The sequence below is a fragment of the Pseudorasbora parva genome, chromosome 4, assembly GCF_024679245.1.
Source record: "Pseudorasbora parva isolate DD20220531a chromosome 4, ASM2467924v1, whole genome shotgun sequence".
Taxonomy (NCBI): Eukaryota; Metazoa; Chordata; class Actinopteri; order Cypriniformes; family Gobionidae; genus Pseudorasbora; species Pseudorasbora parva.
In genome coordinates this window covers 38,696,376-38,714,079 of record NC_090175.1, presented here as the reverse complement: position 1 = coordinate 38,714,079, position 17,704 = coordinate 38,696,376, and the positions used below count along the sequence as shown (strand labels likewise).

At 38.8% G+C, this 17,704-nt stretch overlaps 1 protein-coding gene across 3 annotated transcripts in view; it reads right to left on the bottom strand.

The window, feature by feature from the left end:
* Nucleotides 1-17,704, bottom strand: part of pds5a (PDS5 cohesin associated factor A) — a 59,535-nt gene that overhangs the window by 6,826 nt on the left and 35,005 nt on the right. For all 3 annotated transcript variants that reach the window (XM_067441696.1, XM_067441698.1, XM_067441697.1), the window contains exons 5-29: nucleotides 17,563-17,660; nucleotides 17,357-17,483; nucleotides 17,196-17,276; nucleotides 16,918-17,058; nucleotides 16,716-16,831; nucleotides 16,511-16,605; nucleotides 16,270-16,415; nucleotides 15,956-16,107; nucleotides 15,736-15,849; nucleotides 15,461-15,542; nucleotides 7,213-7,261; nucleotides 6,978-7,117; nucleotides 6,674-6,789; nucleotides 5,823-5,928; nucleotides 4,920-5,080; nucleotides 4,664-4,787; nucleotides 4,325-4,483; nucleotides 4,167-4,235; nucleotides 3,943-4,079; nucleotides 3,719-3,842; nucleotides 3,046-3,250; nucleotides 2,818-2,932; nucleotides 2,491-2,623; nucleotides 2,267-2,386; nucleotides 2,115-2,183 (exon numbers count right to left, since the gene is read on the bottom strand). In XM_067441696.1, coding sequence (XP_067297797.1) covers nucleotides 2,115-2,183; nucleotides 2,267-2,386; nucleotides 2,491-2,623; nucleotides 2,818-2,932; nucleotides 3,046-3,250; nucleotides 3,719-3,842; nucleotides 3,943-4,079; nucleotides 4,167-4,235; nucleotides 4,325-4,483; nucleotides 4,664-4,787; nucleotides 4,920-5,080; nucleotides 5,823-5,928; nucleotides 6,674-6,789; nucleotides 6,978-7,117; nucleotides 7,213-7,261; nucleotides 15,461-15,542; nucleotides 15,736-15,849; nucleotides 15,956-16,107; nucleotides 16,270-16,415; nucleotides 16,511-16,605; nucleotides 16,716-16,831; nucleotides 16,918-17,058; nucleotides 17,196-17,276; nucleotides 17,357-17,483; nucleotides 17,563-17,660 — 2,979 coding nt within the window. The remainder of the gene's footprint in view (nucleotides 1-2,114; nucleotides 2,184-2,266; nucleotides 2,387-2,490; nucleotides 2,624-2,817; nucleotides 2,933-3,045; nucleotides 3,251-3,718; nucleotides 3,843-3,942; nucleotides 4,080-4,166; nucleotides 4,236-4,324; nucleotides 4,484-4,663; nucleotides 4,788-4,919; nucleotides 5,081-5,822; nucleotides 5,929-6,673; nucleotides 6,790-6,977; nucleotides 7,118-7,212; nucleotides 7,262-15,460; nucleotides 15,543-15,735; nucleotides 15,850-15,955; nucleotides 16,108-16,269; nucleotides 16,416-16,510; nucleotides 16,606-16,715; nucleotides 16,832-16,917; nucleotides 17,059-17,195; nucleotides 17,277-17,356; nucleotides 17,484-17,562; nucleotides 17,661-17,704) is intronic.

Below are 17,704 nucleotides of genomic sequence, written 5' to 3'. Positions count from 1 at the left end.
AATCCAGTGTTCTGTATTTTGCGTATGTGAGTTTTTGTTGTAGATGGCTATTGCTGCGCGTTTAGCTAGAATGCCATACAAAACCAACCCATTGGGCCACTGAATCTGCATTAACGACAACAGTTGGGGCAACAGCCTTAGTCCTAATGGGTTGTTATCATAGCTATCAAAATCCAGTGTTCGGCATTTTGCGTACGTGAGTTTTTGTTGTAGATGTCTTAAAAAAATAAAAAATAATTTGTTGTTTATTGTGCTAATTAATTGAGATTTCTTACAGCTCTTACAGGTTGTTGGCCTTGTCTGTTTCGTTGCTTCTATTACTCTCCCCTTTTTTGTAAGTCGCTTTGGATAAAAGCGTCTGCCAAATGATTAAATGTAAATGTAATATGTATTTGTGTCAAAAGGACATAAAACCAGCTTTTTTCTTTGTCTACTCTTTTGTGGTAACAGTTGTCGTCCACATTATAGAGACACTCGCGCTCCTGCCACAGCTGAATACGTTTTTCTTCCATGGTGGAGTTCCACTTTGTGATCTTGGTCTCCATTTCTTGTTTGTTGATTTTCTTTGGCTTGTAGTCAGCGATTTCCGGTTTCAGTAGCGATGCCTCATATGTGTTCTAAAATCGGCCCAAAATATCAAACATGTTTGATATCCTCCGACTGCATGGAATCAAAATCTGAAGCTAAAAAATCGGAGTCTATGGCCATGATATACTACACGATTTTTCATGGAATCTGTCGGCTCAAATCTGCAGACTGGCTCTGACTTCAACTAGCGTCAACTTGTTCAGACTGTAAATCGGGGGAAAATCGTGTAGTGTATTCCAGCCTTAACTTACATAGCCTAGACTCTTTGTAGTGGACATTAAAATTCTAAAACTGTCACACAACTTCACAACTAGTAGACACACTGTAGCCTGCTTGAAGTATTTTTTTCCTCACAAAAGTGACAAGAAAACAACAAGTTTACCAAGAAAATAAGTGCTTTCAAGTCTTGTTTGTATGGCGGGCTTAACCACGCTCTCTCGGATATTTTCGCAATGATTGCCCGGAAAGAATCAGACTCAACTGCTGACAATGGCAGCTTGTCCTCAACTATATATATAGCTAGATATTTTTTTAAAATTCTGTCTGGGTGATGAGAGTTTGCGGTGGAGTAAAACCTCGTTTTGGTTGCTTTAATGTCATGGCTCTGTCTCCTCCTTTGGTAGCGGAGCTCACGTTATCAATTGCGTTCACCGACACGGAGAGACTCTTCCTGGGCATAAGTTGCATGTTACATAAACATTCTTACCTTTCACCTTAACGGGGGAAAAGTAGTGCTTATACTTCCAGTTTGCGAAAGCTACCTTAGAAGTCATTGGACATGCCATCGCTCTGACTCATGGACCTGATAGCTGGTCGTATGCGCACACACACACACACACACACACACACACACACACGAACACACAGCTGCAGGTCCACTGTCAGAGAACGTGCCTGTTCGGAACTGCTTCAGTGAGCTCAATTATAGTAACGCCGCATTTTACTCTCAGTTATGGTAACGCCGTTGTAATGGGGGAAAAGTAATTAGTTTGATTACTCGTTACTGAAAAAATGAACGCCGTTAGTAACACCGTTTATCTATAACTCCGTTATTCCCATCACTGCTCCTAACTACTTTGAACAAAAAAGGGATTCCTGAACTTTCTATCTGCTGAACCTAAAATACATTTACTAAGAGATTATAAGTAATGATCAAATTTTTGAATTTAATGTAAAATAAACATATTACTTTAAAAAAAAAAAAATAATTACACTACTGGTCAGTAAAAAAATATGTTTGAGAAAGGTCTCTTCAGTGTCGCATGATCCTTCGGAAATCATTGAATCCACTGATGTGGATTTCGTGCTCGAGAAACATTTATGCTGCTTTATGGAATTAAAAAAAAATATATATATATATTTTTCATTTGAAATAAAAAACTTTTGTAACAAGTTAAAAGATTTTACTATCACCATGATCATTTTATTGTGTTGCTTAATGTATTAAATTCTTAAAACAATAACAATTTCTCTACAATTTGCTAACCATAAACATTTGAATGATAGTGTATATTTTCATAACCTACCTGGATTTTCCCTGTCTGCAGAACAATTTTTGCCTCTGGTGAGAGATATTCCTTATCATTGACAAAATCCTGTAAATAGGAACAGATGGAATGAGTTTCGTAAGTAAGGTCACATGTAAAGCCTAATTATGGATAGTCAGAGCGATTTTTACCTTATCAGGTGGGGTAAAGAATTTGCTAGGCAGCACAGGATCTTTTGGGGAATCCAGATGACATGAAGTGCTCTTGTTTGCGATCACAAATAATGCCACATCACACACAATGTAAAGTTTCTGTAAATGCATGAAAATAGAATAAAACACTCACAAAAAACACTGGGATTCAGAAATACATAAACACTATGCATAATATGCATCATTTATAAATGATAACGAACCTCGTTTGCCTTTGGGTCATCTGGGGCCTGTGCATCTTTTGTTTGTTTGATGTTCTCTACCATCTTCCTCAGGAATGAGTGACTGTTATTCTCATTCTTTGTCATCAAAACCTCCAGCATGAACCACAGGCACCTGAATAAATACATTTTCATCTGAATTAGTTTAAAAACATCATGTGAGAACCTTAGTGTCGGTGTCTACTCACTCATAGCACAATTAAAAAGAGAAGGTTCCGTTTTAAAATTTTGAGAGTAGTCAGATCACAGCCATCTATGTGTAGAATGGAAAAAACGCAAACAGTGTGTGAATGTGTTTAACACTCGTACTCTTTGACGTCTCTGATCTGTTCCAAATCCTGTGGTTTGGTAAGGTCTGGATCATGAGCTAAAAGATGGATCATGTATGGCACCACATATTCTGGCAGGAGAGACAGCAGCTTTTCTGAAAAACAAAAATTGGAGAACAAGCAGGATATTTAGTTCTTGGCCATTCATGTAATTCTGCAGAAAATAGTTATTGGCTCAGTGTTATACCAAAGAACAAATCTTATCTACCATGGGCCATGGGATTCTGTTTGATGTACTCTCTGCGGACACTGATGTTCTTGAGCAGGCACTGTCGGGCATGAGCACGTCGCTCTTTCACTGGGTCTTTAGCGCACAAAGCAAACACAGCCATGTACTCCAGTGGTAACAACAACTTCACCAGAGCAACATGTAACTTCTGAGCAAATATCTGCCGCACCTGATAGCACTCATCCTATATAGAGAGGGGAAAGGGAGGGAAGTTATAAAAAGAGGTACTTTTAAGACCTTTATTAATAAAATTACATAATTATGCATTTGCAAGACTCTATGGCCCGTTTACACAGCAGCAAAATGCGGTTGTCAGTTCTGTACGAGTCCTTAATGCGGTTACATTCGCACACAGTATGGTTATTCACGGGATTGACAACTGCATTCTATAACCCAACTCATACAGACAGTATTCCAGACCCTACTGCAAGTTGCTGTGTGAACGAGACATTTTGTCTCACACCTGTAACTAAATGCGGCTGTAAATAGCAATACCATTTGAGGTATGCATTTAATATTTTCATGCATTCATGCACTCATGACCTTGGCAGTTCTAGCACATCTATATAATTTAATAACTAATCAGCACACTCCTAAAAATCCTGTTTTTTTATGCGTTTTTTTTGTCCAAGTAGTCTTGTGCTGAACTCACATTAATGACGAGTCCACAGAGCTGGAACTGTTCTGGAGTGATGATGTCATGGTAACAAGGTTCTTGTGCCAGTTTCATGATGGCGCTCCCCGCTGCAAGCCTCAGTCGAGACATGTCAGACTTGCTGTGTCCACAAACACACAGGTTAGAGACCTATTACAATATTAGGGAAGCTTTCATAATTACACAAAATTACTTGGGGTATCTTGACACCCCATTATTACCTGATTTTCTTTTGCTCGGTGAGGTCGCCCTCACTGACCAGCATGGCTGAGAGGAGTCTGAGAGTAGAGTTAGCGGATTTAGACTGATTATTCTTCATTCCCAGCAACCAGCGGACCAACAGCTTAATGGCTTGCACCTGAAAACACACACCAACATGCACATTAATACACACACAAATCACCAAGAGATGTTGTTTTCAACCCAATTACCCGAAGACAATTACCTTAGCCAGCACTTCAGGGGAAACCTCATCATCAGCTGTCCAGAGCCGCCCATTCTTGTTTCCCACCGACTGAAAGGGAAAGAGGGTTAGAGTTACCATGCAAGGCAATAAAAGAATTCCTACATGCCTAAAGCAGAATAATACATCAATATGCTCACTCTGTCATTCATCAGGAGGTCCTTCACAATAAAATTGGCTACGATTGACTTCATGGGTGACGCAAATTGATCCGGGGCCAGCATGGAAATGTGTCCAAGAGACACAAGTGGAGTTATCAGCTGTTCAGGCACATCTGCATTCAGACTGCGAGACAATGGCTGAAGAGACAGAAAAAAATGGCATATTTGAACAACTTGCATGCATTAAATACTCAATTGCTTTCTTACTGTAATGATCACAGGATTTGACAGTCAAAAAGTAACAAGTTATGCTTTTGCTGGCATTTTAAGAAAAGGCAGACTGCATTTGTGAAAATGCGTTTATGCACACAGATTTACCTCAAATATTTGTGCTAACTGGACCTCTTTGTTGTGAAAGATGGCATGGATGCAGTGGACTGCCTGTTTGGCCTGGTGGGGGGTGCCTCGTTTTGCCTTCTGATGTAGTATGGGAATGAGAGTCCTGTACACAGAGTTACAGAACATTTAACTACACAACATTTTTTAAAGTTGATGAGTCTTATATAAGTTATATATATAATAAGTTTAAGCTGTTAATTCAGTTCATGTTTATGCATTTGGTAGGTGTTCATACGAGCGGATTTGTGGCAGTTCTGTCTCAATCTTTTGTCCTGTGTTTCTGAAGATCTGTATTGCTGCTTCTGCCACTTTATCATCCTCCATCTTCAGACACTGCAGCAAAGACTCATACGTCTCAGCTGAGTGGAATGCAGTGGGGTGAGTAAATGACAAAACCTGAGGTAGGGCAAGCAGAACAGCAAAATTAGTGTGTTCACACTTGTAGTGTGGTTCCCTTGGTTCTTTTGGTCAGCACCAAAAAAGAATATATATTTATTTTTTAAATGTCATTTTAACACTCAACCTAAAAGATACAAAACACAAAAAAGGCTTTTCTGACATATTTTGCGATGGAAGTGTACATATTACGGTATATGACGGAGTTCACAACACGTGTGTAAAAGGGGGGAATAAAATGTGTAAAAGGGGGGAAACCAGCAGCAGGAATCCCTCCGTCACAAGCACAAACGAACATCTGCGGTTCTAATGCCTGTACCGCATTGTGATGAGCAAACTCACGATTATGATGATAAGAAATGTTATGTTTGAGCACTCTGTCCTTTTTAGGGAAGCATCTTATGACATCGTGTCCTGTTTTTGGTTTGTTTACATGTCTTTCGTCCGTATTGTGTTTTTTTTATTCAAACCACACAAGAGTCTGTTTGGTTTGGATGGCAACATTCACACATTTCAAATGAACCACACTAACAGAGCAATCACAGGGTCCGTTTTAATCAGACCAAACATGGCAAGTATGAACACACCCTAAAATATTTAAGAAAATGACTAAGAATCAGTCAAAGACACTTGGTTTAAAATGGAACTTTTGTAGCAATTTAATTTTATTAATTTTAAATGTGATTCTACATCTACTTAAAAATGTTCTTAAAACTAGTAAATTTGTAATCACGAACAGTACCTTGAGCAGCTCAAGTCCAGCACGGATGGCAGTATCAGGAGTAACTCCCTCATCTTCATCATCAGCAGTGCCCTCAATTGACTTATTTAACAGCTTAACCAGGGCACTGTACACACACACAAACACAAATTATTACTGATCCAAAGTCTACACAATACCTGCAGTTACAAATCACCCTCACTAGATGTCTCACTGTTAAAAAGCTATTCAGACTGTTACACAACCGTTAAGGGGGAAAACAAGCACATGGCCCATATTGCGCTTATCTCTCTCCCACTCAGTCAGTTTCTCTTCCTCTCTCATTCATGTTCTCCCTGTACATTTGCAGGTGCACTGATAGTCTGTATCTGATACTGGTGTTCAAACAAAGAGAATACATCCTCTGCGACTGCTTCACCCTAAACAGCATTTCCTATTTTAATTTTCCTATTTGATTTTTTGGACTGATTGTCTATTTTGCAAGTGTTTAAATTAGAGTTTATGTAGGTATTACAGTCCATGTACAGTATTTTTCAATAGCTTTTATAGTAAAGACTTAAAGGATTATTCTTCAAGTTATATATCTATGTTTAAAACAAGTTAGGCTTGATATCATTGACCCATCCATCGTAAATAAATAACTAAAAAATAAAACAAACAAATACCACTATTATGAATGTTCAAACATAACAGATTCAGACAGATACCTGGGGTGTCAGTGTATACAAAGCCTATATATAAAAAAAAAATTATATATATATATATATATATATATATATATATATATATATATATATATATATATATATATATATATATATATATACCTGCATGATGGTCATTGACATCTGCCATTTGACCTCATTCCCTACCTGATGGCCTCAGAGTCGATGTGCACCGGTGCGATTCTCTCCAGCAGGAATTTTACCATTTCCAGAAATGGGTTTGTGGGCTGCTTGGGGAATGTCAGCTTCCGTGTGATTTCCCTCTGAAAGGATACAAGTTATATGAGAGTGGAATTTCCTTATAATATTCAATACAAAATACATAGCTTGTTGAAGTGTGGGTTAAACCATTGTCATAATCATGAGCAGTTTATACAGCAAGCTTATGATTGGTTGTACTGTGAGCTTGGAAAGTGCAGTGTTAAATGTGATGGTATAGCGTTAAACTCACCACACACTGTTCAGCCTGTTTACATGAGCAGGTGGGGCTGATGAGTTGCTCAAGCTGAAGACGCAGTTTCTCGTCTTCACCCAGAACCTGATTAAACTTCTTCATAAAGTCCTGAGCTTTGCCTGGGTCTGGGAGATTCTCTGAGAATGAGATACAAATTACACATTGTAAACCCTGTTGGTTTATAACTATTAATTTATAAGCATATATATATATATATGTAGTGTGAGCTTACTAGCGATGGTCATAAGTTTTCCAAACATGGCTGTGGTGTTTGCTTCAGACTGCAGGGAGAGAAAAACAACAATCACTCCTCACAAAATAAGAACAAATTGCTGCTTTGGTCACAACCACAAATTTTTTTTCTTTTTAATTTTCTACTAGATTTTAGCTGGACATTTGTTAGATTAGTATATTTTTAACATTAGTACAAATTAGTACTATATTATGGGGAAGCACAGGCTAAGCTCTGCTACTTGGGTGCAGAGATATCACGGCTCGTGTGATAGCTCTGCACCCAAGTAGCAGTGCTTCGCGTGTGCTTCCCCATAATATAGTCCCAAGTCAATATCTGCCTAGGAAATCGCCTCGTCTTAATCTGCATCCCTATTTGTACTCGTGAATACGCACGCCACAAGAAGTAATAAGGTGGGTGTTTTTTGTTTTTTTTGATCACTTTTACTCGGGACATGCTAGCTCGCAACATAGGATTCCATTCTTTATGCTAAGCTAAGCTAGTGGCGACCCTGCCAAACTAAAACAATGCATGCACTTAATGCATTTGCCCACATATCTAAATGTAGGAAAGTTGAATAAGCCCTATTTCTAACAACGGTGGAGTGTTCCTTTAAGACGTAACCGAATAGTTTTGCTAGGATACTCGGCAAGACAGGCATGTTTTAGACAATTTTGTCTGTTCAAGAAAACACCTCAAAAGAACTGTATTTAGTATTTGCATGGAGACACGCTTTCCATGTGCGTGCTTCAGATGAACTAGGGCTCTAGACTGTGATCAAAATGGTGGCAAATGCGATTATAGTTTGATAATGTGCGAGTTAAAATTTCACACGGTTGCATTGGACGAGGCTTGATAGTCTCACAAGTACTTGCAAAATAATACATTATGTAAGTATCTATAGAGTTTACTTTCACGTATTTCAGGAGATGTGGATGAATTGACATGTTGTAAATCTGACAGATCCGATTCTTTAAACTGCGGCGCAAAATAAACCTGCGGCGATACGCATCATTATAGATCAACTCACATGATCTTTATATTTTATATACATGATCTTTATATTTTTCTACAAAACACATTCACGTACATGTATTTGAGAATCAAAATATCAGGTAGTTGATGACATAGCCAGCAAGTTTGTGAATATTTTGAATTAAAAAAAAGCAGCAAAAAAGCACCCATTGTAATACTTTTGTTATACATGTTATGTTTGATAATATTTTAGTAATTATTTTTATTTTTGCTTGTTGGAAGCAATGTTCAGATTAAAATATTTAGCAAGTATAAAGTTTAGTCATGTCAATCTTTACATCAATGCAAAATCAAGAGGACAATTGATCAACATGCAAGATCATTATGATTTATATTTTAAAAAAGAAGGGTGCGACCAAATTGTAAGACCAACTGAGAAAGTTAGCCGCACCAGAGCAACCAGTGGGAAGAATAAGTCTTGAGCCCTGTGCTCACACACAAAACTTCTCACACAGCACTTATGAGTTTTTCGCGTTTCTGCCCTTGAATGTTTCAGGGTATATGCAGGAATCCTGAAGTTTATTTCAATACCTTTTTAAGACTTTGAACTGTAACAGATTCAACCCGGCGCTCTGGTGGAGTTAAATAGTCTGTAATCGGTGCTCTTGGGAAAGGGAAAAGACGAATGGCAAAAAAGGCAGGTCCAAGGCACTCAGTTAAGTGAAGGATAAGGAAATAATTAAAAAGCCTTTATTTGGTATGGCTTAAGTCATTTTAAAATACAAGAGCCAACATGTTTCGACCCAAATTGGTCTTCATCAGGGCAGAGCAACACAATGAATGAGAATGATAACAATTTATATGTTACACCCCACCCATAACCCAACAAACATCCAATTAGCCTAACAAGGACTAATATAATCAATTAATCCAATGAGGCAATCAGGTGTACAGGATTGGGGATACCAACGTAATAGGGAAAAACAAACAAACAACAAAAAAAAAAAACAGACAAACTGGCTAATTGGATGTTTGTTGGGTTATGGGTGGGGTGTAACATATAAATTGTTATCATTCTCATTCATTGTGTTGCTCTGCCCTGATGAAGACCAATTTGGGTCGAAACATGTTGGCTCTTGTATTTTAAAATGACTTAAGCCATACCAAATAAAGGCTTTTTAATTATTTCCTTATCCTTCACCTTTTTAAGACTTTTTAAAGACCTTCTCAAAATATTTTAAGACCTCATCGCACTTCAAGTTCTAATCGGCAACAAACCTTTAATAAACAGTTGTAGTCGAATGTAGACTTAAAATCTCTATCGTAGGCCAATTTTGTATTGCATATCTGTTTTACAACGTATGGAGGGCGACACATTACCTAACTGCGCATTTCGCAAAATACATGACGTCACCTGTAGACGGCGCTCGCCAGGGATGGAAATTAACTTTTTTCAAAGTCTACCACTCAATGTTTTTACCAGCCACTTTTTTGTTTTTAACAAATTAATACTACAAGCTCTACAATACTTGGGCAGTTTATTTAATCTCAAGTCTCAATGAAATACTGACATTTTCACGATGATATGTGGCCTTTTATGGCTTCCAGTTTTATGGTTGTTAGTCCCAACAATGAAACTATTCATTCTGGCATCTTTGAAGCGTGTTGACAACATACCGAGCAGAACATTGTCAGTAGGGTTGCACCGAAATCACAATTCTTGGCCGAAACAAAAAAAGAAGAAACCAAAGCCGAAAACCAAAGCCGAAAAACGAAAAATAAAATTCAAACTAGAATGTTTAATTCGACCTCACTCATGTGTACATTAAATAATAATGTACAGGCCTACTGGCCTGCAGAAAGGTACAGAAATTGAATAAAGTAATCAAATGTAAAATAACTGCATATTTAACTGTTTAAATGAAAGATTAATCCTTATTAAACTTACAAAGGCTATTCAATCAAGAGCATTGTTTAATGCCAAACTAAATATAAGGACATCACTCAGGCAGCAGTAAAGGCTACTGCACCTTTAAGACCTGAGGCAGGGATATGCTCGTCTTTCTCGACTGTGCATACTATACAGTTCACTTAAGGCATATTCAGGCTATGTCAGCTATGATACTCATCAAGATGGACGTGTTGACATACTTCTTGTGTGAGTTTGTCCGTTTAAGCGCAAGACTTGAAAGAGAACTCAATATTTGCGCGCTGTGAGACTCGACTGAAAGGCACAATATGTAATGTTTCAGCATTAAAAATATAAAGATCACTATATCTATGTTATATATTTTTTAAAGTTGTGTGTTTACATTATCCCGACAGTTCCAATTAACTTCTAAATCCAGAGAAATTAATATTTTAATTCGAAGACACGGACCGTGTCTTTATTTCCGTTATGTCGCCCGTCTTTCACGTCATATCCACGTTTGCGTCTTGCTTCCTGCGGAACTCGGCGGAACCGCCAAACTCAAAGAGGATCACTGACAGTATAAGGGGAACACCCGTATAAAAAAGTCTGTATGATAATGGATCATGACTACTCTTTGCCAGCTCAACAAAGCGCAAACGTACGGGTGAAAAAAAATGACCCGAGAAGATTTTGGGACAGTAGAGGAAGCAAGAGACGTGTAAACCTTGGAGAAGCCTTTGAAAGATGGCGAAATCTTCGTGACAAGCTCGGACTGCAGAGAGATATGCTGATCTCGCTTTCGTTTTAATAAACAGGTAATTTAAGTAACCATTCAGCTAACATAATAATCATATAATCATAACATGCTGTATGTTTGCATATTGCATAGCGATCTTGACCACATTGAGACGCGTTTAGCTGAATACGTATAACGTTACATTTTGTATTGCATCGGCTTTTCAAACAGGCGGATTCTGTGTTTTTGGAGACTGAAACTGAGACTTTTTAAAACTGATTCAAAAGTATATTTCTATCCGTATATTTTGTGACACGATGATGTCATGTGTAAAACGCAGATGGACTAGCTATTATTGGTTTTATATGTAGCTGGAGAAAGTAACGTTAGCTTCATAAGGTAATATGCCACTATCTTGGTCAATTAATATAAGGTGACCGTCACTTTTATCAAATGTTAATACTAGCTACATATAATATCGATTTAATAATGATCTACTTATTCATATATCTCTGAGTTCCAAAATAAATGTTTATTAGATTGATGAATGTGGGGAGCGACACACCGCGTGTTCCAATGAACAACGTATTGCTGGTCCTGGTTCTCTCATTTACTGTTTTATGTTGGTAATGATAAACTAAATTGAAATGTATTTCCTTATTGAACAGTTGATATACAGAATGTTCGACAATCGCGGATGCCATGTCAACATATCTATAATTTGAGTAACTCAAATTATGATGCACGGTTAATATGTCAACATAGCCTACCAACTTATAGGTATGTTGACATAGCGACCGCCCGCACAACATTCTGTCTCACACATTAGCTAATGTTACTGATAAGTTTGTTAAGTAACGGTAGCTCGCTGCTATTTCATTAAATTGGCATTACATAACGTGAAAAGCCGTAAACTTAACAATAATAGAGATGTAATATAACAATTACCTTGTCAGTGAACATGTTTTCTGCTGGAGATGCCAGATTCGCTGGTTGACAGTGGCAATAATGACAACAACTCCCATGAGCACACGCACTTTCCCGACGTTATTAAAGTACGTCTGTTGTTATTATTTTGAATGAGTGACCCCTAGTGGCCAAAAGTTGCATACTGCACGTTGAACGCACGGAGTAACGTCATAACATCGTTTTAAACCCACTTAAATGTATCTAATATGATAAACAGAGCTCCATTACCTCAAAATCATAACCGGAAGAGCTGATCAGTGCAGGCGACCGGCGACCAGGAAAAAGTCCCGGTATTCGCGAGGCGGTTATTTGTTTAACAATCGCTCCAGCAGCTGTGCTCAGGTCTACAACACTCGGTCCTGCTCTGCTTCACTACAGTAACGTTAATAACCGCATGCATGAACGTGATTTCTGCCTGAGTCCTATTTTCCACCGGCTGTGATGAGAAGACCACATCTCCCAAGATGCTGCGCTCACACGTTGCGTCATCAAACTACGCATTTGTTTTGAATAGGCGCCCCCCAGTGGACGGAAAGTTCCATAGTGCACCTTTAAATAGACAAACTATACAAGTAGTTAATGTCTCTGTATTAATTTGTCCTGTTATTGATGTAATGCACGCGCGTCATTGACAAAATGCGCGCCCAGGTGTTTGAATATACGTGTTTGTTTTAGAGGGAATATTTAAACGTCATTTTTGAGCAATTTTGACAGCCCTACTGCATGGTGTCATTTTGTGCAGGTGAAGAGACTGGACTTTACTTATCATCCCGGGGATATGATAGAGTTCTACATTGCAATACTCATGTATTGTTAAAGGATAATAGTAAATGATTTAACACGCACACGCAATGCTTCTTTGTTGTTGTTTTCATATGACTCAAATTCAACATTGATGAATACAAAGTATGTAGGCTACATAAACACAAAGGCATAGTCTCAGTTTTAAAAAAAGTCTGGAATTATGTGCTGATAATGTCAATATTTTATTCATGCCATGTATATGTACATTCAAGTTCATCAAATACATACTTAAAACGTCATACATCCTCACACTATCGAACGGTGAATCGGCACAAAATAAACCCATAACACAGAACGCTTACTTTATACTGTTTGTGGCTCGGCCGCGGCGGGAGGTGTGACGTTACGGATCTGTCAGAGACACATCTCGAAGAAAACATGAACTGTGCACCGTAACTAAGGGGGGCGCCAGTCGTGCACAGCACACACAAGCTTTTGCGTTACACAGAGACTGGAGACTCAAAATAGAGATCAATGTTGCTGATCTAGCTTCAGATAGAAAAAAATACGTGTGTGCAAATGATTTGTTGAAAAGCAGAGAACAGCAGCCCTTTTAACAGAAACAACCAGAAGGAGAGAGCGCACGCTCTGTGTGTGTGTGTGTGTGTGTGTGTGTGTGTGTGTGTGTGTGTGTGTGTGTGTGTGTGTGTGTGAAAAAGGCATGCTGTATGTTTGCAGCCCCTGAGCTATAGCATAATAATACTCATAGATATAGCCTATGTGACATGGTTGTGTCACAATTTATTCTCACAAAATATTGTGAGAGCAGGATGTACGAGAATGTGCTTGGCTCGTAAACGTGTCTCGTATTTCTGCTCACATGCCGCGAGCCATGACCATACAAGCATCCACGATGTCCACGTGAGATAAAACCTCTGTGAGCTCGCATGACAACAAAAACCACACTGTGTAATGTATGCCCAGCTTTAACGTTTAGTGTGGACGGATATTAACGAGTGTGACTTATGCCAGATGGTTAAAACGTATTATTAGTTTTTGTTATTGGTATCGATAATTCTAGATGACCAATACCAGCTTTGCGATTGTGCTCAGATTACAATACTTTAAAGATAAGTATCATCAGGCAGTGTTCATATGCTAGCGTTTATTATAACGTTATATCATGAGCTAACTGGTCTCTCACCTACTCTATTTTCCACTGTTTCTCCTCACACAACAACTCAATTCATCTCCTCTATGATGAATTGTTGTTCTGTCTAATCCTGACCTGTCCCTTATCGTATGTCATAATTGTATGGCTCTGGTCTGCCATATAAGTATTAATAAACATTTATAATTTCCTCAGCGTCCGATCTGTCATTGTGATCCATTGTTTTCCTATGGTTGAAATTCACCGCACTCCCTCTCGTTATGTCACTTCCGGTTTGGGTATTTTTAGATGCGGAAGTAAAATATTCACAAAAATGACTCATAAAGCCTTATTAGCGCATTTACAAGTATATTTTTTCCCCTACATTATTTTTCTATACACTGATTCACTGGAGTCTCTAACCTGCAATTTGCTCTTGTGCAATGTTTCGATCTAAATGCATGTTGATGAAACTTTTTTTTACACTTCTTTTTTTAAAACAAACAATATTATAGATGTGTCTTCAAATTTGAGATTAACTGCAGTGCAAATGCATGCCGAACCATAGATGGAGAATGGTACAGTTCAAAATTTTACTGAGAACCATTAAAAATAATAATTTGTTACATTTATATAGCGCTTTTCTAGGCACTCAAAGCGCTTTACATATAGAAGGGGGAATCTCCTAGCCTGACAAGCCAGACCCACATCAAGATGTTTGGTCTGGAAACTCACCATAGACAGGGCTCAATCCGAGGGGCGGGATAAACGGTTGTCTTTCAAACTCCCTCTGCACGCGATAGGATAGCGCTACACCAACCAGAGCAATGAAGGTGAAACAGAACTTGTTGATAGATTAAACATTCGCCGTATCCGGTCGGCTAAACTCCGAACACATCTTCCCATTTTAAGAATGACTTCAGTGCCGTTCTTTGTTCTTTTCTCAGAGAAAAGCTTAACTCAAAGTCTTCCAGAATCGCGGTCAAAGCTGATTCGAAAGACCGCCGCCGTTCGCCAGTTTCTGTGTTTACTAGAAGCGCGTAAACGCAACTCGGCCGTCGTCATTAAGGCCCCGCCCACCGACTCTATACACGATGTGATTGGCCCGTCCAGATTGAGAGGAATACAGCTCAGAAGGGTATTGAGAGTTCCTAGACGACACTTGCGGGCAGATAAAATTTGCTGCCGCTAGGGTGCGTCTAGATTTCTAGGCTAGAAATCTCCTCAAATACCACCAATGTGCAGCATCCACCTGGATGATGCGACTGCAGCCATATTGCACCAGAACGCTCACCACACACCAGCTGATTGGTGGAGAGGAGACAGAGTGATTAAGCCAATCAGTGTATGGGGATTATTAGGAAGCCATGATGGACAGAGGGCAATGGAAAAATTTGGCCAGGATGCCAGGGTTACACCCCTACTCTTTATCGAAGGACATCCTGGGATTTTTAATGACCACAGAGACTCAGGACCTCGATTTATCATCTCATCCGAAGGACGGGTTTACATTACACCCCTGCAAGGGTCTAGGTAATTATGTAGGTATATGGGTAATCAGGTATCAGGACCAGTTCACACAGAAAGGAAAAAAGCAAGATCTTGAGAAGTTTTTTTAACTTGAGTACTGCATTTTTTTAAAGTGCTGTCATGCATCACTGCAAAAGACAAACACACTGGTAAAATGTGTGTCTAGCTTGTGTTTAAATGGAAAAAAACATGTTCTGTGTGAACAGCTTCTTAGTGTGTTTGTATGACTTACTGTAGGCAGTTTGTGTAGGTCCAGCAGTTCTCGAACCAGCCCTCTCAACATATTCTGGCACTTCCACATTTCGTTCAGTGCTCTGAAAAACAAAGACATTCTGCTTGATAACTGAACACAGATGATTGCCGTTAATAAAAGTACTGCGATACTGTGTAGAATTGTCAAATGAGAACCTTTGAATCTCTCTAAGAAATCTGATGAAGCTTTTGAAAAAAAGGAATCAGTTAAGGAAAAAAAAGGAATCAGAAAAAAAGGAATCAGTTAAGACTTACTTGACTGCGTTCGTGTCCAGACAGGCATAAAGGTAGTACAGACACTTCATCTTCTCTTCAGTCTCCAGACTGTGAGGAACCATGTACTGTGCAAAGATTTTCTCCACTAGCAACCTAATACACAAAACACCTTTAAGAATCTGAAGTTTCCACATTAGACATGCTGCACTGTTTGAATCACATGAAATCATTTGTGTGTATATGCGTGTGTGGCTCCTACTTGTCATCTATGCTGTTCTGGTAGTAGATGTGTAAGAGTTTGTCTTTGATCCAGCTGATTTTCAAAGCAGACTCCTTCCCGGCCTCATGGTGCAGACAGTACTTCTTATACAGTTGAGCCAAACCCATCATTGCTTCTTTACGAACACGCCACTGAAACGAAACATACAAAATTTGTATGTTGGTGTCCTGTGTTTTTTTTCCCCCTCAGTTCTTTGCATTTACATTCTAGTAGGTTTTGAATTAGGATTCCACGATAAATATCAAAACAACAGATTAATTTTTGATGTACTTTAGAGTAACTCTTTTTCTCACCCTCTTGTCCAACATTCTCTCTCTGACGAACCCCAACAGCTGATCATTCACCAGGTTCAGGTCTTTCTTCCCTGCATTGATGATGGTCACAATGACATCATGTCTAATTGCCTCCTCCGGGTCATGTGATCTCACCTTCAGAAAATCTGATGTGACAAACAGACACAAGATTCTAATGAATCAAGCGTTGCTTAAAATTAAAAGCAATGGAAAGCAAAAATCACATTTATCCTGAACACACCTGTAAGATCCTTGGCAAGATCTGGGTGATTCATCAGGCAGTGGCTAGCAAACTTCACACATTCCAGTCTCACAGGAACATGAATGTCATTGAACCTGTCATAAAAAAAGCAAAAAGCAAATCTGATTTCAATATACTCCAATTATAAATATATCAAATCAGTCTTTTAGTCCAGTTTTTTTTTTAAATGGCAGGACAGACTCACCTGCCCAGAAAACACTGCCAGAGTGGGCGATTCTGAGTGGCCAGTTCAGAGTCTTTTGCGCCAAAGAGTTTAGCCAACAGTTTCACCACAGCCAACCTCTCCTCTCCATCATTACTCTATACAAACAACAACAAAAAACATTTTTTCTTGATCTAAGGGGGTTTGTATGCAAGGAGGTGCCCAAGTATGTGCATTTAGTCACCTTCAATTTGAACTCAAGTTGTGGCATCACAGAGACAAGGAGCAGAGGGTCAATTGCAAAGAGCTCCTGAATGAGGTCAAATACATGCTCAGACAGATCACTCACGGAGGACTTTCCCATCACCAACACCTGATTAAAGAACTACAGAAAAATAGATTCTTAAGTTAATACAACATCTGAAATAACATTGTCTTTTCAAAATAAGGATTAAATACATCATAATGAACTGTACTAAATTCTGAAAGGACAAAATACAAATGGATGATTTTGAGACTTACTGAGGCAATGCAGGTTTCGATGGTCTGAACCGTTCTCTTCAGAAGAGTCTTGGCCAGGTCATATGCCTGCTTATTCAAGTTCTAAAGAACAGAAAGAGGTCAAAATCACACACTATCTGGGACTGGTCTAGGAAATAAGATGTAAGAAGTAATTTGCCTACTTTGTGAGCGGGGATGAGATTGATGAGGATTGTGTCCAGCAGCTCTTGCGTCACTCCATCTCCCTCCATGATGATGGAACTCATCAGGTCCAACATGTGCATCTGCACCTTCTGATTATGGCTGTTACTGAAAAGAGAGAAGTCCTGATAAAAAAAGAGCCCAGTTGCATAACAGAATAGATGATTCAATTTGAGATTAAACTCACTTGATGACAGAAAAGAGGGTTTTGAAGAGCTGGATGAAGATCTCATTACAGTCCTCCAATTCAAAACAGATGTTGTAGGACTTCACCCATGCTAGGTTCTAAGTCAAAGTTAAAAAAGTTTTTAGCTATGACAATCAGACTA